The following is a 20,592-nucleotide window of genomic DNA, read 5'->3' as shown; positions in this document are numbered from 1 at the left end:
GCAAATTATAACACAAACACAATAATTGTTAATAATATAAAGAGGTCAGCTCTGGGATGAAAATAATTACCAGTAAACATAACAAGTAATGAGGTACAATAGACCATTATAATGGCATTGCTGACCTGGAGCACAAGATTTACACCATGCTGCAATAAGATCTGTGTCTCTTGTATCTGTGATAAACAAAACTTGACATATATATTTATATAAAAATACGGAGGTAAAAACAGTAGTAGAACAGACCATTATAACTGCAATGCTGACCTGTGGCACAAGGATTTACAAGCTATATTTAACAATAGAATAACAGTTAAGCACTGTGATGGAATGAAAAATGCTGATGTTAAAAACAGACTAAGTAGAATATTTGGTACAAGGTAATGTACAATATCAAGTATCAGAGGTATGAAATAGTATTTCCAAGCTATTATTAATAGAATAACAGTTAAGCACACTGATGAAATGAAAGTAGAATTTTGGTACTAGCAATATCAAGTAACAGGTATGAAATAGGATTTACAAACTATAATAGAATCGTTAAGACGGAATGAAATAAGCCAATACTAAAGTTAAAATACAAAAACAACCAGGGTGGATTTGGTGAGTGTAGTCTGGCTTCTTGATGTTACTGACTGCAGGATAAAGAAAGTGTTCCAGTTGTCAGTGATGCTGGGGTGTCAGTAGTTAGCCTAGGTTAAAGGGGTCGGCTGTGGGTCCTTCTCAGCTGTGCGGCGCCTTTTTCTGCCTTCACGGTCAGATGCTCCTTTCAGGTAACGCACCTACAGGGGTTCCCAGAATAAAAGAAAAAAAGTAGTCAGTCCTGGTCCCTCAAATACTAAACTACAACATTTATATCTAGGTCTACTACATGTACAGGTATTAAACTAACAACCACAGGTGTACCTGATTGCCCAGTGAGAGCAAACGTCTTCAACATTGTCCCTACTTGCTTCACCTGCTCTTGAAGTGAGCCGCTGTCATCCGAAGCCACAAAATCAAAGGCATATGGTAATTCTGAACCTACATTACACACAAAAAAGTAACATTTACGAAAGAGTGCACGTTCTCACCTGCTTGTGCATTGCATTCCCCCAAGGCTTGGTTCTCCTCCCTCAGAGCTTGGTTTTCATTCTGGAGTCACTTTAAATCTACATAAAAATTAAAAAACAACTACTAAAGGCAATATTTTCAATACTGTTAAAACACTGGAAAATAAGACATAGGCCTAGAATATACCTTCACAGCTGAAAACTTTGTGCTGTACACGAGATGCCAGGGGCGTCCAAGGGCCAATAACAAAGCGATGACTTTCTCCTATTGATAATCATTGACGTAAAAATATGTTTGAAGTAATTGCATACATTTAATGAATTGGACTCAAATGTAAAACTTAGTTTTACATACCTCCAGCGTTTTCACCCATATGCTGCCAGGGTAAATTTGGTGCTGGTGGTGTAAAGCTTAGTACTTGACGAGCTGGGGGAACAAACATAACAGCTTTGATTTCACTGCAGAGATTGCATATTCAGTAATGAAACAATAATTTAACTGTGCAAAGCTAATGATATTTACAACACACCTCAACACCTAGTTTTCCATAAAGTCAAGTGCCCTAATGAAAAACAGATTATGGATAAAAGGATTCCTAATCTTAAATAGAAGCAATAGTTTCCAAGACAAAAAACGTCACAAATAACATCACTTACTTGTACTCAAACTCTTGGCTCTGTGAAGTGGAGTCTGGATTACTGGGGAGAAACCTGGTTCTGAGAAAGAGAGAACAGAATTTTGAAAATCTAACAAAGTGTATAGTTTAGTTACAGGATCACAAATTAAGCATCACAGCAATACATTTTACATACCAGCTCTGAAGTCTACAGATGGCTCAACATTTTCCTGGTTTTCTGGAATCGATGCAACTTCTGTAGCATGTAGTGATTCAAGTGAATGTCCTGTTTGTCCCTCTCAACTCTTTTCAATATTATTTTCCTTTTGGCCCAGTAACTAGACATTGTGACTAACAATGCATTTACCTTTAAAGCCAAAACGATTGAACAACAGTAGGTCTCTTGGGTGAAGATAACCGGTTATGCTCTGGCCAAGGTATCTGCAAGAAAACATGAACAAAACCGGATTGTTAACGTTAGGAATATACAGTCGCTATACTGTGGGGAGGAAACATTATCAGCCAAATGTGGAACAGTGAAATTGTTAAAAATAAAATGTATTCACCGAGTGTTGTGATTCAAGTGAACACAGAATTTTCCTCAAACATAAAAAGTACAGCAGTTCAGAGAATTAGAATCGCCTTAAATCCAGTACAGTAGCAACACAGCACAAAACTTGCTAGCTACAGTGTATACTGTAACAAAGGCAAAACAGCATGTGCTAGCTAACACTTACTAGCCACTCTAGCTACTGGACTAGCAGCATACTTGTTTAGGCAAACAAAATAATTTAAACAACATATATACATCGTTAGAAAACACTAAAAGTTAAACTTAGTCTTTCTAGATGTAAAGCTTTTGCTACCTATTATAGTTCGTTAAACTTCTACATGTACTAGCAACATTGCGTAAACAAGGCTACTTTAGCTAGTTAGGCAAGAACAAAGATGACTACACATTTTAAATATATAAACTAAAAACAATGTAAACATAATATTGCGTTACACAAAAAGGAAACGTACTTACTTAAACGATGGTAGTCGATGACTTTGCTAGCTAGCAGGCTGCAGGCTTTAACTCGCGATTGAGCGACGAACTGATGCGAAAACATGGCTGGTCGATTTTGAGAGTAGCCTTGTATTTAAAAGCGTCTTGCCGCCGGACGACCGCGGTCCATTAGACCGAGGCAACCGCCAGAAACGGGAGTGACGTATTCGGCGGCAAACATTTCATCTCCGCCAGCAGCACGCACCTATAGCCGACAGTTTAGGGCCAGCGGCAAAAAGAAGCCGTGCGGATATTTTTTGCTATCTGGGATGTGTTCATTTTTATGATGAAGAACATATCCTTTATATTGTATTCAGTATTCATCAATCATGTGTTGTTCAGTAATATAAGTCAGTTTTACTCTGACTAATATGTCATTTTAGCTAATATATTGTAAAATAACATTTTGGTTTATCAGAAAGTGCTAATGTAATCCAAAATATTGCTAAAATATTAAATTGTGATCATTGTCTCCATGACGGACACTATCAATGATCGAAATAAGAAATTGCCAAAAATGCCCATCCCTAGTGACAACCCACTGTTTTAGATAAACTATTATATTCCTCTTCCTCTCTGTCTCTCCTCCAGCCATTTTTGCCTTGGAGGTCAATGTCCAGAAGGACATCGATACTGGAGAGAGCAATGTACTGTCCTCATCCACTGTCACCCCACAGGAAATCCAGCAACGAGGGGTCAAAGTCTATGACGACGGCCGCAAGTCCATCTATGCCCTACGGTCTGATGGTTCTCAGCTTGGAGATGATTCTAATGGAGTTAATGAGCTCAGTCCTACGGAGGTGGAGGAGCTGCTGAGAGCTGCTAGGTCTCAGATGTCTCAAAATGGTTCACAAAGCCACCAGGAGTCAGTGCCGGGATTCTCTCCCAACATTGACCCACGGGGCCACCAGCAATTCAGCTCTAATTTAGAGGAGCTGCTCCGAGATGTTACATTGAATCACCAGGGCAACCTAAAATCCCTGCCTGCATTGTCCACCACCTGCAGCAGGAGGGCCCCCAGCAGACCCCAACCGGGTCATGCTAAACTCGTTAACAGAATCAACGGGACTGGGTTTAAGCAGGAGTCATATGAAAGTTATGTCCCTGCCAGGAAGGAGCGTATCTACATCACTGGAGTCCACTACTCAGGACCAGAAATTGTTTCCTCCTCCCTTCACATTCCAGTTCACTCTTTTATTGGCAGGCAGGATGAAGAGTACTTCCAACTCACCAACGGGTACAATCAGAACCCTTTCTCATATTCTGCAGAGTTTCACCCCAACCATGACTCTTACCATAGCTCTAGAGAGAAACAGCAAGGTGGGATGTTTTATGACTCAATAACTGAAAAGGACAGAAGGCCGTCCGCTATCTGCCAGGTAGACTCGCATTTTAGTGTCCTGAATGCAATGGACATGTCCGACCCTGTCACTGCTATTTTTATGGGCTACCAGACCACCAAGGATGACAGTGGATGTGGTGTTGGCTATGAAGGATCTATCCGGGCCGAACTTGTCGTCATTAGAGATGAGGATGGGGTGGATGAAAGTAATCATGAGTTTAGCATCTACAACACGGAAGGCTACAATCACTTTCAACCTCGACAGAACTTACTACAATACTTGGCAGAGCCCACAGCCAATTGTAACACTAGCATTGCATCAGCAAAGAGGTTGGTCTATCGTGGTCTACAGGCCAAAGAGGTACACTACCTCTATTCAGACGGACAGTCTGACAAGAATGGGACAGCAAAGTGCTTGCCAACAGGTAAGCAAAACCTGAAAAAAATTACAAATAAATCAAAGCCCTGCTGCTCGCTCATGTAAAAAACTGCAACCACTGACATTATTAACATCAGTTCCTTTATTTTGAATACAGCACTATTAAGCCACCTCATTTGTTTGTTAGTGATGAAATGTATGCTAAATACCTGGTTTCTCCTTTGTATAAGTTTCTTCTTGTTTTAACCTATATAACATAGACTGTGATGAGAATGATATTTTCAGGTCTGTCTATCACTGTATATTCTGTACATAGTGATGATGTGTTGTATTCATACCAGAGCCTTTGTGCAATAATTCAAACTATGCCTCCCTCTACAACCTGAGAAACCCTATCACTGTAACGTTTGTTTTATAAATTCCTACAAAGTTAAAAGGTGCTTTAATTGAGAAACTTGATATTCTTACCTTTAGATAAGATAGAACTGTCTTTTCACGGACATGCTGTTAATCACTAGTGTGATGGCAAATAGCAAATCAATAGAAATAAACATTTAAATGTTTTGACTCAAATGGCATTTTGTATCCATAAATATAATACTTACTCAAATAAACTGTTCAAGCAACTTCTACACAGGACTTCTACAGAAAAACTTTAAGAATATAGACAAAAGGCTTGATTTGATAATACTAATACTAATGCATTTATTAAATAAATAATATAGCTTTATTACATTGCAATGATGTTATGCCATGACTGTCATTTTCATAGTCTGCATGATTGCTCTATAACAATAATAAACTAATTCTAACTGGCTTACTTTTCATATCAGTTACTTGGATGTATTTTTGTAATTTCTATGTGTGTGCATATAAGGTAAAGTACCTGTGTGTGTGAAAGAGAATAAACATGTAATAGTTTGGTTCAACATAACAATTTCTATCATAGTCATTGTTTGCTTTATTTTTTTATTAATGCATTTACTTATGTGTACAACACTATGTACAGTGGGGCAAAAAAGTATTTAGTCAGCCACTAATTGTGCAAGTTCTCCCACTCAAAAAGATGAGAGAGGCCTGTAATTTTCATCATAGGTACACTTCAACTATGAGAGACAAAATTAGAAAAGAAATCCTGAAAATCACATTGTAGGATTTTTAATGAATTTATTGGTACATTATGGTTGAAAATAAGTATTTGGTCAATAACAAAAGTTCATCTCAATACTTTGTTATATACACTTTGTTGGCAATGACAGAGGTCAAACGTTTTCTCTAAGTCTTCAAAAGGTTTTCACACACTGTTGCTGGTATTTTGGGTCACTCCAGGACCTTGAAATGCTTCTTACGAAGCCACTTCTTCGTTGCCCGGGCGGTGTGTTTGGGATCATTGTCATGCTGAAAGACCCAGCCACGTTTCATCTTCAATGCCCTTGCTGATGGAAGGAGGTTTTCATTCAAAATCTCCTGACACATGGCCCTATTCATTCTTTCCTTTACACGGATCAGTCGTCCTGGTCCCTTTGCAGAAAAACAGCCCCAAAGCATGATGTTTCCACCCCCATGCTTCACAGTCGGTATGGTGTTCTTTGGATGCAACTCATCATTCTTTCTCCTCCAAACAGGACGAGTTGAGTTTTTACCAAAAAGTTATATTTTGGTTTCATCTGACCATATGACATTCTCCCAATCCTCTTCTGGACCATCCAAATGCTCTCTAGCAAACCTCAGATGGGCCTGGACATGTACTGGCTTAAGCAGGGGGACACGTCTGGCACTGCAGGATTTGAGTCCATGGCGGTGTAGTGTGTTACTGATGGTAGCCTTTGGTCCCAGCTCTCTGCAGGTCATTCACTAGGTCCCCCCGTGTGGTTCTGAGATTTTTGCTCACCGTTCTTGTGATCATTTTGACCCCACGGGGAGAGATCTTGTGTGGAGCCCCGGATCGAGGGAGATTATCAGTGGTCTTGTATGTCTTCCATTTTCTTAGAATTGCTCCCACTGTTGATTTCTTCACACCAAGCTGCTTACCTATTGCAGATTGTCTTCCCAGCCTGGTGCAGGTCTACAACTTTGTTTCTGGTGTCCTTTGACAGGTCTTTGGTCTTGGCCATAGTGGAGTTTGGAGTGTGACTGTTTGAGGTTGTGGACAGGTGTCTTTTATACTGATTACAAGTTCAAACAGGTGCCATTAATACAGGTAATGAGTGGAGGACAGAGGAGCCTCTCAAAGAAGAAGTTACAGGTCTGTGAGAGCCAGAAATCTTGCTTGTTTGTAGGTGACCAAATACTTATTTTACAGAGGAATTTACCAACAAATTCATAAAAAATCCTACAATGTGATTTTCTGGATTTTCTTTGTCATTTGGTCTCTCATAGTTGATGAAAATTACATAGGTACACTTGCACAATTGGTGGCTGACTAAATACTTTTTTGCCCCACTGTAGGTAATGAGAATCAGTACAACGTTAATAAAAGGGCCATTCCGCAGAATCTGTGCCTTTTTCCGTCCACCAGGCAGGCATAAAGATCTGTTCACTTTGTCCTAATTGCAATTTGATGATACTTCATGTAAAAAAATAATAAAAACTACCTAAAACACTGGAAAAATATGATTTTAGCCCGTCTCTCTCTAATGCTACACTTCATAATGAAATGCAATGATTAGAATCCTTCAGGTCTTTTTTTTTAATTATTGTGTGACAATTTCCAATTTAAACAAAAAGCATTTTCCCATTGGAAATTCATAATGTTAGCTAAAATAAAAATGTCATGTCCCCAGGTTTTCACTCAGTGCTGTACCCTGAAACATTCCCCCTCATAGAAATGTCGGATATTCCACAAGTCACACAAGCAACAGGAAGTAGCATCATCTGAGTCTCCTGAAGGCAATTGGAAGACCAAAAGTTAGTTCTCACACACTTTTTCTTTGTTTTATTAACATATTGTAAGTATGACTGAGAATGTCAATATCAACATTCAGTCCTGTTACCTAAATTATTTCTTGGATGTTATTGTATTTTTTTATTACAAGATAGTTCTGGTAAATTACTTGGTAAGTGTTGGGTTCTCATTGATGCCATGTTGCTACATTTAATGTATTTGCAAATGTTATGGTGTTACTTTCAGTCCTGTTACTTTCAGTCCTGTTACTCATATGAAAGGTAACAGGACCTGTGAGATACAGACCAAATGACAAGATGCTGTAAGAGTGCTTGACGCCATCTGTCAAGCATCGTGGAGACAATGTGATGGTGGGTGGTTCGGTGGTAGTAAAGTAGGAGTTTTGTAGAGGGTAAAGGATCTTTAAGAAGGAAGGCTATCACTCCATTTTGCAATGCCATACCATACCTTGTGAACGGCGCTTGATTGGAGTCAGTTTCCTCCTACAACAGGACAATGACCCAAAACACAGCTCTAAACTAAGCAAGAACTATTTAGGGAACAAGCAGTCATACAAGCATACACTCCATACACACACTTCTGCAAAAGCAATCACACACAATTGTTACGGCTTTTATGTTGCTATATAGACTACGGTCTTTTTTTCCAAATACAAACCCGATTCCAAAAAAGTTGGGACACTGTACAAATTGTGAGTAAAAAAGGAATGGAATAATTTACAAATCTCATAAACTTATATTTAATTCACAATAGAATATAGATAACATATTGAATGTTGAAAGTGAGACATTTTGTAATGTCATGCCAAATATTGGCTCATTTTGGATTTCATGAGAGCTACACATTCCAAAAAAATTTAGACAGGTAGCAATAAAAGGCCGGAAAAGTTAAATGTACAGATAAGGAACAACTGGAGGACCAATTTGCAACTTATTATGTCAATTGGCAACATGATTGGGTATAAAAAGAGCCTCTCAGAGTGGCAGTGTCTCTCAGAAGTCAAGATGGGCAGAGGATCACCAATTCCCCCAATGCTGCGGCGAAAAATAGCGGAGCAATATCAGAAAGGAGATTCTCAGAGAAAAATTGCAAAGAGTTTGAAGTTATCATCTACAGTGCATAATATCATCCAAAGATTCAGAGAATCTGGAACAATCTCTGTGCGTAAGGGTCAAGGCCGGAAAACCATACTGGATGCCCATGATCTTCGGGCCCTCAAACAGCACTGCATCACATACAGGAATGATACTGTAATGTAAATCACAACATGGGCTCAGGAATACTTCCAGAAAATATTGTCGGTGAACACAATCCACCGTGCCATTTGCCATTGTCGGTTAAAACTCTATAGGTCAAAGAAGAAGCCGTATCTAAACAGGATCCAGAAGCGCAGGCGTTTTCTCTGGGCCAAGGATAATTTAAAATGGACTGTGGCAAAGTGGAAAAGTGTTCTGTGGTCAGACGAATCAAAATTTGAAGTTCATTTTGGAAAACTGGGACGCCATGTCATCCGGACTAAAGAGGACAAGGACAACCCAAGTTGTTATCAGCACTCAGTTCAGAAGCCTGCATCTCTGATGGTATGGGGTTGCATGAGTTCGTGTGGCATGGGCAGCCTACACATCTGGAAAGGCACCATCAATGCTGACAGTTATATCCAAGTTCTAGAACAACATATGCTCCCATCCAGACGTTGTCTCTTTCAGGGAAGACCTTGCATTTTCCAACATGACAATGCCAGACCACATACTGCATCAATTACAATGTCATGGCAGCATATAAAAAGGTTCCGGCTACTGAAATGGCCAGGCTGCAGTCCAGATCTTTCAGCCATAGAAAACATTTGGTGCATCATAAAGAGGAAGGTGTGACAAAGAAGACCTAAGACAGTTGAGCAACTAGAAGCCTGTATTAGACAAGAATGGAACAACATTCCTATTCATAAACTTGAGCAACTTGTCTCCTCAGTACCCAGATGTTTGCAGTCTGTTATAAAAAGAAGAGGGGATGCCACACAGTGGTAAACATGGCCTTGTCCCAACTCTTTTGAGATGTGTAGATGCCATGACATTTTAAATCCTCCTCGGGCTCAGGCGGCAGAGGCCACTCCTCCTTGGGCTCAGGCGGCACTGGCTGCCGCTACTGGCAGGTAGGAGGCGCTGGCTGCCGCTCCTGGCAGGTAGGAGGCACTGGCTGCCGCTCCTGGCAGGTAGGAGGCGCTGGCTGCCGCTCCTGGCAGGTAGGAGGCGCTGGCTGCCGCTCCTGGCAGGCCCCCCCTTCGGCTCTTCCGGCTACCGACCCTTCGTCGGCTCTTCTGGCTACGACCCTTCGTCGGCTCTTCTGGCTACCAACCCTTCATCGGCACTTCCGGCTACCGACCCCCCTTCGGCTCTTCCGGCTACCGACCCACCGTCGGCTCTTCCGGCTCTTGACCCTCCGCCGGCTACCGACCCTCCGTCGGCTTTCCCAGCTCCTGACCCTCCTGAGATCGACCTCAACACATTTTGAATAGTCAAATGTGTGTTATATGATACAGTGCTCAAAAAAGATGAAGAATAAAGTTAAATTTTTAAAAGTTACAACATGCAAATGACATTGATTTGGCGGAATGGCCCAAACCCTATACACTGCTGTTAAGGTTTGGGATCACTTGAAATTTCATTGTTTTTGGAAGAAAAGTGCATTATTTGTACATTAAAACAACATCAAATTTATTACAAATAAAGTTTAAACAAAGTTGTTGTTGTAAATGGTAATTGTTGCTGGAAACGTCAGATTTTTTATGAAATATCTACATAGGTGTACTCGGGCCAACTCTCAGCTACCATCACTCCTGTGTTCCAATGGCACGTTGTGTTTGCTAATGCAAGTTTATCATTTTAAAAGGCTTATTAATCATTAGGAAACCTTTTTGCAATTATGTCAACAAGAAGCAATTAAAGAAGCAATAAAACTGGCCTTTAGACTGGAGTATCAGCGATTGTGGGTTTGACTACAGGCTCAGAATGGCCAAAAACCAAGAACATTCCTCTGAAACTCATCAGTCTAAATTGTTCTAAGAAATGAAGGCTATTCCATAGAAGAAACTGCCAAGAACTGCCAAGATCTCGTGTACTACTCCCTTCACAGAACAGCGCAAACTGGCTCTGAGCAAGACAATCCAATAGTGTCTAGTTTGAGAAACAGACAGACACTAATCTCACAGGTCCTCACTTGGCAGCTTCATTAAATAGTACCCGCAAAACTCAAGTCTCTACATCAATAGTGAAGAGGCAACTCTGAGATGCTAGGCAGAGTTGGAAAGAAAAAAACATCTCGGACTGGCCAATAAAAAGAAACGATTAAGATGGGCAAAAGAACACAGACATTGGACAGCGGAAGATCGGAAAAAGGTGTTATCGACAGACAAACTCTGAGTTCTGTGTTCACAAAGAAGAACATTTGGTAGACACAGACCAAATATATGTTGCTGGAGGATAGCTTGACGCCATCTGTCTTTTTATAGTATTTCCATATACAACAAACAACAAATACATAACAACCCACATCCCACCCACCCGCATTGCACCACTGCTACAAAGAAAAGCGGACTATAAAAAAAAAAGAAAAGAAAAAAGAGGACAACAACATTCACATCATACAATGTCATTAGAGTCCATCTGTTCGACCAATGTAAGAACAGGCTGCCAGATATTACTGAATTTAATAGTATTACCTTGTAAACAATAACAAATTTGTTCAAGAGTTAAATAGTGCATAACATCGTTGATCCAGTGTTTAAATACAGGTGGAGACTTATCCTTCCATTTTAATAAATCAATGCGTCTGGCCAAGAGAGTTGCAAATGCTATCACAGTTCTATCCCATTTGTCTATACAAAGTTCTTGTGGTACTACTCCAAAAATGGCAATGACCGGTGATGGGTCAATGTGAGTACATAATGCTCTAGAGAGAAAAGCAAAAATCTGCCCCCAAAAATCAGACAATTTAGGGCAGCTCCAAAACATATGTGACAGAGTGCCTGGCTCTGTATTACATCAATCACTGGTCAATATCAGGTGCAATTCTGGACAACCTTGCTTTTGACCAATGTAACCAGTGAGTAACTTTAAACTGGATAATGGTATGTCGTATGGAGATAGAGGATGAATATATATTATTGAGAGCAGCCAGAGCTCGTCTGATATTTCTGTATCCAGCTCTCCCTCCCATTGATGTTTTAACGCTGTCAATGGCTTCAAATTATTCATGCTGAGCAGAGAGTACAACCTGCCAACAGCCTTCCCAAGGCAAAGGGGTATCTTAAGTATTTTGAGTTAGGAATGTCAAAATGTGTTTTTAAGTGCCCAAAAGATGCAAAGGTGCCATATATATACTTTTTAGTCCCTTTTCAGTCCATATTTTAAAAGCATCATCAGTCATGGAGGGAGCGAACATGTTATTCCCCACCAAAGGGGCATATATGGACATTTCAATTATAGAAAAAGCTACTGTATCCATATCTTGAGGGAGTGCCTCACAAATGGATTCATGCAACATGTCAAGACAGATTCTGGAAGGGATATTTTAGAACAAGCTAGTGCATGTAGAGAGACTTGTGTGCAGGATGCACACTCAAGCTGTAGCCACTTGGGACTGTCTTCAGGCCTAGAGGGATGAATCCAATGCATAATGTTTTTAATGTTAGCAGGCCAATAATAGTACTGAAAATTGGGTAGGGAAAGCCCACCATGTAATCGGTGACGTTGCAGGATTTCCCTACGTACACGCTGGTTTTTACCATTCCTGATAAAACTGGACAAAAGTTTATCTAAATTAAAAAAAAGACTTTAAGAAGATGGGGATACACTGGAAAAGAAACAAAAATCGGGGCATTATATTCATTTTGATTACATTTATTCTCCCCCCTAATTACAGGGGAAGGAGATTCCAGCGACCTAAATCTTTCTTTAAGCAATTTAAAAGTTGAGAGAAGTTGGCTTCATAAAGATCTTTAAACTGACGGGTTATCCAAATACCCAAATATTTAAATTTATTTGTGCATATTTTTATTTGCAGGGACTGGATTGTAGTGAGCTGGTAAGTGGGATCAATAGACATAAGCTCACTTTTCTGCACGTTGATTTTGTATGCTGATATCTTGCCGAAGATATCAGCATACAAATGCAACCTTCCACTCCACATGAATGCATCTTCCCGCCTCACAATCACCAGAATACTGATCACCTGTGTCACTTACCTGTTTCATTTGTTTTCTCCTAGTATTTAGTTCTTCCACTCCTGTTAGTTTGCTGCATCTTTACTAAACCCTCTTTCGGATTGCTACAGTTTTGGATTTTGTGTACTGACCTGCTCCTGCCCGATCTACCTTTTGACTCTGATTCCCAGTCTAGTCCCTATCTGTACTTTTGCCTGTCTGTTGGATTACAGTACTTTGACCTTCTGCATGCCTGTGACCTGGAGACCTGCTTAGCCCTCTTGTAACTCAGTTTGTATCGGTGCCTTCTGTGTATGACCCCAGCCTGTATGTCTGACCACGTTTCTACTGTTCCCCGTTGTCATACCGCAACTGGAGCCACAACACCTGCCTCCGTCTGGTATCGTTACAAAAACACTCAAAAAGAAACCTAGTGCGATCGTTTCCCACCCCAAATCACCTATTATTGGAACAAGGTGAACCCTAAACCCCTTACAGTGGTATCCACACATTTGTGCTTGTATTGGGGAACTCCAGTTTGAACAGGGTGCTCTGCTAAACATTTCGAGCCAAAAAAAAGAAGAAAAACGCTCCTTTATATCAATATAGATTACACAGCATTGTCTATTCAGATGGTAAAATAGCCTCCATTCTTACCAGAAATATAATAAAATAAGATCAGACAAAAAATAAAAGCGAAAAGCTGCCTGTAGTAGTTATTCAGTGGCACTCACCAGAACATCGACATGTACAGGTATGAGAGAAAGTGTTCCGTATAGCCTAGCCTACATTATGCAAATTCTCAGTCATCCTTAGAGGTGGGCCTCCCTTCATCGATGATGTTCGACTTGACATTTAACAGTGCTTGTTTCGGATCAAGAAAGTCCTCCTTAATCCCCTTGTAGGTGATGCGAGATTTCGCAGGGTGAATGAATCCATAGCGGACATCTGACCGGTCTTTCAGTAGCTGTTTGACCTTGTTAAATGCAGACCTTGCGCGTGCCACGGTGGGGGGATAATCTGGAAAGATTGAGATGGGTAGTCCTCCGTATTTCAAAGAGCCACCCGCTTGCCTCGCCCGGCATAGTACATCCATGCAGTCCTGGTGATAGTGAAGCTTCGCAATAATGGCTCAAGGCTTCCCCTTAGCTTTCTCCAGGTGGGGGGTATGGTGCGATCTGTCTACCATCACATCTTTGTCCATGTTAAACACCTCACTAAGCAGCTTTGTGACAAAAGATGGCGAAGCTGAACCAGCCCCATCCGGCACGTTCAGTATTCGGATGTTCGACCTCCTCATTCTCCCTATTTTGTAGATCGGAGACCTGTGGATACACTGAATGTACAAGCTGTCAAACTGTTGTGAGCATTGAAGCAAGATGTTGAATGTATTTGGCATAAGCTGAAACTGAAAGTTGCAAGTAAAAAACAGGAAATCTTATTTAGGCTGTTGATGGGGTGTAAGAGTAGACTAAGCCTGTGTGTCAGACTAACAGGAAACAGAGGGGGACAGATTAATAACACACACACATAGTCTGGGCAGGGGTGAATTAAGAATAGACAAGACAGAAACCACAAAGGGCAAGATGCACGTACACATATAAGATAAAGAACATAACAGGACCAATGGCACACATGCTTGGCTACCTCCACTCCCCCGCTTTTTAGGCATATTGGTAGTATAAATAATACTTGTGTTACTGCTGATGTTTAGACATTGTGGGGCGCCACTCTGTCTCCAGAAGCTTCTGTAATAAACGGATGATACAGAATTGGTAATTGACCTGACTCCTGGTGTGTTATTCTCCTTTCCATCAAACGAACTCGGGGAAGTGTTAGACTTCGACACTATATACATGTCACTAGATTTGTCGCTAGTTGCTTTTGACACAAAAGTTGCCAGGAGGAAGATTTGTGTGTTACAATAGTCCAACCACTTGCATTTCAACATGGGGGGAATTTTCGGGAATTTTATTTTATATTCTGGCAGGGTTTAACACCATAAACATTGTGGATACATTGAGTATATAAGCTGTCAAACTGTTGTGAGCATTGAAGCAAAATGTTGAATGTCTGTAGCATAAGCTGAAACTGAAAGTTGCAAGTGGAAAACAGGAAATCTTATTTAGGCTGTTGCTGGGGAACGAGCAGACTGAGCTTCTGTGTCAGAACATATACTGGACCCATGGCACACATGCTTGGCATATTCAACCCCCACTTTTAGGCGTGTTTGAAGTATAAATAATGCTGATATGACTGATTGATCTTTAGACATTGTGCGGCGACACTCTGTCTCCAAAAGCTTTTGTAATAAACGGAATATACGGTACGGTAATTGACCTGACTCCTGGTGTGTTATTCTCCTTTCCATCAAACCAACTTGGGAAAGTGTTAGACTTCAACAGACCTCTGCTTGAAGTTTGCTAACTGTAATCTGAAGATATGCTACATCATCCAAACGTGGTCAGACTGTGCTCCATGTCCGTCACTGAGTCCAAATCAGAGCGAAGCAATTAAATGCTATTGACGACACTTTTTACGGCCTCAAATTCACTAGCAAGAAAATTTTTCAGTTCTGACCTGAGTAATGCAGAAATGTCTTCTTTCATCGAGGCGAGAAGTTCAGTTTTAGCATCGGATATGCTGCCGGCTTGTTTGTTGTTCACCGTGTTATCTAATGCATGACTTTGGATATATATTTTAGAACTTTCTGGACAATATTGCGCATTAAAAAACAGAGTTTTAAACGGAATTCACCAAAACGCAGCTTACTCCATGGCCTGCTCTCTAGCGCCCCGGTGAAAAGGGATCTTGAAGGAGGGCTATCACTTCATTGTGCAACACCATGCCAAACCCTGTGGTTTGTTTGATTGGAGCCAATTTCCTCATACAACAGGACAATGGCCCAAAACACAGCTCCAAACAATGCAAGAACTATTAAGGGGAAGAAGCAGTCAGCTTGTATTCTGTCTATAATGGAGTGGCCAGCACAGTAGTAATGTGCAGTTCCTGAACGTTTTGAACAATTGTTTTTAGTGACATCTGACTCAGGAGTCCTATTTTCAAGTGACTCGTTCAATTGTATCATTCATTCGAACGTTTGACAGCGGATTTCTACAACAAGATCACTTGCTTCATACCCGGTTCTTCAGCTCAGTTCTCCGATCAACGTCTATGTACATTCGCAGAGAAAAATAGATCAAGGCCAGTACATCATAAAGATGTTTATAACTGATAATTGAACGCAGACTATAATAATTAATGTAGTTAGTTGATTGCTGATGTCATGAAAAAAAAACTGATGAAAACAGGCACGGAGCTGCTGCCTTTGCCTTAGTAAAAAAGACTTGTGAACGGCTGTCTTGGTCAGTTTTGTCGTTCAATTAAATGGTCGTTTTGTTCATTTGAATGACTGGCAGCAGAGTTCTACCCATCCACGGAATACACTGTTAGTTTTACATTCGCAAAGAAAAACAGGTCAAGATAGTAGCATTATAAAGACATGTTTGTAACAGATAATTGGACACATGGTAGGTCTAAAATAATGAATGTAGTAGCTAGTTGATTTTTAATTGTAATGATAAACACAGATGAAATCATATACTGAGCCTTTGCCTAAGTAAAAAAACACTTGTAAACGACTGACTCTGTCAGTTTTTTCACTCAGTTGAACGGTTGTTTTGTTCATTTGAATGTCTGCCAGCGGAGTTCTACCCCACCCGCTGGCTTCCAGCTCAGTGGCCTACTCTCCATCCAACAGCATTACTGACTCAAATAACGAAATTACTTGAAAGATTCAAACTTTTTACTGAATGACTCAACAAGATCCGAGTAGAAAGAGTCAGACTTCCCATCACTACAGCACAGTCACCAGATCTGAACCTTATTGAGATTTAGTAACACTTTTGTTACTATAATTGGAGTTACATAAATTACTCAACTGAGAATAACAACAATTTCAGCTATCCCATAATTTTTTTAAGGTGATGGTACTTCGACTATTTAAAGGGATAGTTCATCCAAAATGTGTATCTTTCTCAAAGTCCACTTACCAAGAGATATTCCTGAAGGCACATAAAATCATTTCTTCAAACAATCCATTATTCAGCTCTGTCCCAGTCTGTAATAAGCGTTATTAGCATTGTCCAAATGGAAACTGTTCGTACTGCTATCACATAGCTGCAATGCAAGCGGAAAACATCTCCAAAAACACTTCAAACTACATTCAGTAATCTGTCACGATAGCATAATTTTTTTTAACTGTACACTGATGAAACAGCCGGGGGAATTGGCTGATTTCAAACTGGCACTAGCAAACTATTTCCTATAGCCACCATACACAGCTTCTGTTCTTTGGGAGTGATGTCATTGAGGTGAGCGTGAACTTTTAACCTCAAAAAGCTAGGTGAAGATAGGTTGCTCCACCTGCTCCACCCATTTTCATCAGTGGACATCAGAATAATATTTGTAATTGTACAAAAAGCTGTGGTCATAAGAAAGGTACAAAGGACAAGGGAAAGGAGACTTGAGGTTTCATTCGTGCCATATCTGTAAGGTCTGTTCACAGTTCCGTCTCAACCACATCACCAGGAGGAGATGTAGCCTCCAGATCCCAAGATCCTCCAGATCCCAATCACAACTAACGCAGCACTCCTCCCAGCTCCCAATCATTGAAATGCTAAGCCTATTCAAGAGTTTGTGATAGCTTTCTAACGTTCTTTGATCCTAGCATGCCTTCCGTGTTTACAATTTAGCATATCCTAGTCTGTACCTTGGCCTGAGCCTTTTTGACATACGCACTTGTATTTTGGATTTTGCCTTCTAGTTTAAATAGTAATGTATATTATTGCTATACTTGCTATATCTATTGTATTCAATACTTCTACCCATATTGTTCATATTCCCCAACCTACTCTTTTTAAAATTGCTGCTAGTTTACACTTATGTATATTTTTGCTTTCTATATTTCTTACTACATAGGTGTCATGTCACGTCTGCCATGTCTGTTCACGTCTGACCACACTGTTTGCCTGCTCCTGTGGTTTTGTTTGAAAATAAATTCAACCCGTTCTGCAACTGGGACAATACCTCTGCCTCTCCCAAGTCATATTGTAAGAGAACCAATGGAACAACGAGACATACAAAGTTTGCGAGAATCATCTTACAGAGGATCGTGACCAACATTCACTTACAAGAGTCAACTTAAACTTGTTTTAAACACTAAAACAAATGTCATGTTTTTTTCTAGGTCTAACCTCTTAGTTAGAAACAACATACTGCAAATTGTGACAGGTGTGGCAGTATGTACAGTTATCAGGAATGGAAACATGGTCTTCACAACTTTAATGACCATGTTATTCTTTTCATACATCTGTGCTTATTCCTGAGGAATTCCCTAAAGGCAAGTAGCATGTGATATTGTAGTTGTAATCATTTCATTTTATTTTCCTTGGATACTATTAACACATGTTGTTACTTCTGACTCATACAGCTGTTGGGGGAGCATTTGATGCACTTGAGTTGATGATGAATCATATGTTTCCAAATCGTGATGACCTTCTCCATTAATACATACATTTTTGGGGCCCTGACTCTGCATGAGTACACATTCTCTTGTGTGACTTGTGGCTACCATCCTCCAGTGGTGATAACGGACCTCCACAAGAAGGGTGTTTTCAGTATGTCTGGTAAGGAGTTTTCATGACAACACTGTTGAAACTACAACAATAATGTGGCGGGTTATAATTCCTATTAGTAATGTTTTTGAAATCTTTGTGCAGTGGGTGATCTAGAGCCTCCACCAGTTGGCTACAATGGGGAAATAAATCTGGAGGAGCTTTGGGAGTCAGTGGAGCTGGAAATAATGGTAAAAATCCTAAAAGCATAACATGCATATTCCATCCTGTGAAATTATAATGCACTCATTCCCTTCTGTCGCTCAGAATACACATACATTTTATTAAATGGACATATATTTACTACTTTTACTAATTCATTAAATATTCTTATGACAATGTGTATGTCCTCTTGGTTGGTCATCAAAATCCATTTGTGGTGAAACCATGTTACCACAAATGGGCACCCTGGGTAGGTCCTAATACAAGAGAATCCAGCAATGTTTTGAATACAGAGTTTGCCAAAGTCCAACCAGTTGTACAGGCAACTGAACAGGTGGATGTGAATGTAATGGGAGATAGACTCTGCAATGCGCTTATCAACCTCAAGACTCTGCATTCTTAACATATGAATAGTAATTGGTTTTATTACTGTTGTGCAACACTAGTTATGCATCACTGTTTCAGATTGAAGCAGTGACAAAGCTGTGTAAGGAGTGTGGTTTGGTTTCTAAGGGCCGGTTTCGCAGACACAGATTAAGTTGAATCTAGGACTAGAAATACAATCTCAATGGAGTTTTCTATTTACCTTAATTTTTTTGTCCTAAACTAGGTGTAATCCGTGTCTGCGAAACCGTCCCTAAAGGTTCTAAGATGGATATTATCCTGCGCTTAAGAGGTGAAATGAAAAGCCGTGCCACATACTTCCAAAAAGTTTGGGGGGATTCTTGTGAGTTTGTAGTGAACATTTCAGACTGACTTATTGACACAGTATGTATGTTTTTTTTGTGTAAAACTTCTTGTTATATTTTTGCATCTGTCACCAGGTGGCTGGGCAGTGATAATGTGCTATAAGTGTTGAAAGCGGTAAGTTGTTTGGTGTTCAACAAATGGTGTTAGGCAAATATAAATCCCAGGACTTTTTTCTTCTGACAAATGGTACAACAGGTAAACTTCCATGTTTTACAATGTTCATGTAACATGGTGTTTTTCCACTAGAACAGAGTAACACGTGAGAGACATGTTTTTTGTGTAAGATATAAAGAAGGGGGTTAGGGACTTACGATTTGGAGAGTTTCAGGCCATTTTTCATTTGAACAACAGATGGGCCTTAAGATCAGATCTGCCCTGTAGTAATAGTCCCTTAATAACCATTATTACGAACTGTAGTATATGCAGGTTGAAAATCATCCCATGTTTCATGGTTTGTAATCCATCCATCCACGAGAATGGCGTTTCTACCAGACAGGAAGTATCAATATATTTGGTTGTCAACAATCATCAGAACTAAATAGTTACATTTTATCCAGAATTTTAATAATTGCAGCCTGTATAGTTCTAACACAATTTTTATCTAACGTGAAGAACAATGACATGTAACCAATGACAAAGTTAAGAGGCGTGACTTGCTGGAGGCGCGCCGGCTGCGATGTAAAGGCAGTATTTTACCCCGTAGCATCCACAGAAGTCAGCTGTTGTTTCAAGCCCAGAGTATATCGTTTCTGTTATAAGTATAAGTTATTTTATTTGAAGTAATTGATTTGAACCGTGCATTTTTAGCTGTCTTTCATATTGCCTGTTTATATCTCCGGTTTAGGTGGAGCGGAATTCAAACACCAGCCGTGTTTGGTAAACACATTTATGGGCCTTCAAATCTTGGTAAGTAGACTTCTGACATTGTTAATCAGCTTTAATTACCTGTATACACTTGTTAATCCTATTTGTATTTAGACCAAGTGACCAGCATCTGCGTCAGCTGGACTGGGTGGTTGTGATCTTACACAACCTGAGCAGATACTCTTTGTGTAAGTTTAATTATTGACAGAAATGTTTAGGCTTGTTCTAAAGTGTTATTAACAATTATGACAATATGTATACAGCTGAACCTTGGTGCAACATTCTTTATTCCAACAGATTGCGGACAGCCTGGTGATGATGCAGAGTACATTACCATAATGGATTCAGTTACGGACACCCTACCTTGTGGCTGCACATCATGAGGGGATTTTTTTTCATTGTTTTCTTTCATGCTTGGAAGCTTAAGGTAATACCGTCAATTCATCAAAAACTGCGCAGTATGTAAATGTATGTTTGGGTTAGAATATTTAAACCTGAATAGTGGATCTTTGTTTATACGTTAAGCTAGAGAAATGGCGTTAATGATAGATAATGCTAACAACAGACCAGACACGGAACAGCCAACAACCTCTACACATAA

The 20,592-nt window shown here is 40.0% G+C and overlaps 1 protein-coding gene across 7 annotated transcripts in view; it reads left to right on the top strand.

The window, feature by feature from the left end:
- palmda (palmdelphin a) overlaps nt 1–20,136 on the top strand; it is a 157,036-nt gene extending 136,900 nt beyond the window's left edge. For 3 of the 7 annotated variants that reach the window (XR_004574894.1, XR_003781622.2, XR_003781621.2), the window contains 8 exons: nt 3,309–4,484; nt 7,222–7,345; nt 12,402–12,422; nt 18,032–18,227; nt 18,321–18,406; nt 19,202–19,241; nt 19,972–20,033; nt 20,106–20,136. Coding sequence is in view for 2 of the 7 variants with exons in the window: in XM_029119002.2 (XP_028974835.2) it covers nt 3,309–4,484; nt 7,222–7,316 (1,271 nt within the window). In the remaining 5 variants the exon portion in view is untranslated. Of the gene's footprint in view, nt 1–3,308; nt 4,485–7,221; nt 7,346–12,401; nt 14,786–17,520; nt 18,228–18,320; nt 18,407–19,201; nt 19,242–19,971; nt 20,034–20,105 lie in introns of those variants that run through there. The other 4 variants (XR_003781624.2, XR_003781623.2, XM_029119002.2 and 1 more) reach the window with 4 other exon arrangements.
- Nucleotides 20,137–20,592: the final 456 nt, after the last annotated feature.

Source organism: Esox lucius, chromosome 3 (assembly GCF_011004845.1).
Source record: "Esox lucius isolate fEsoLuc1 chromosome 3, fEsoLuc1.pri, whole genome shotgun sequence".
In the NCBI taxonomy this organism is placed as follows: Eukaryota; Metazoa; Chordata; class Actinopteri; order Esociformes; family Esocidae; genus Esox; species Esox lucius.
The sequence above is the reverse complement of the archived record's forward strand: the minus strand, read 5'-3'. Positions and strand labels throughout refer to the sequence as shown.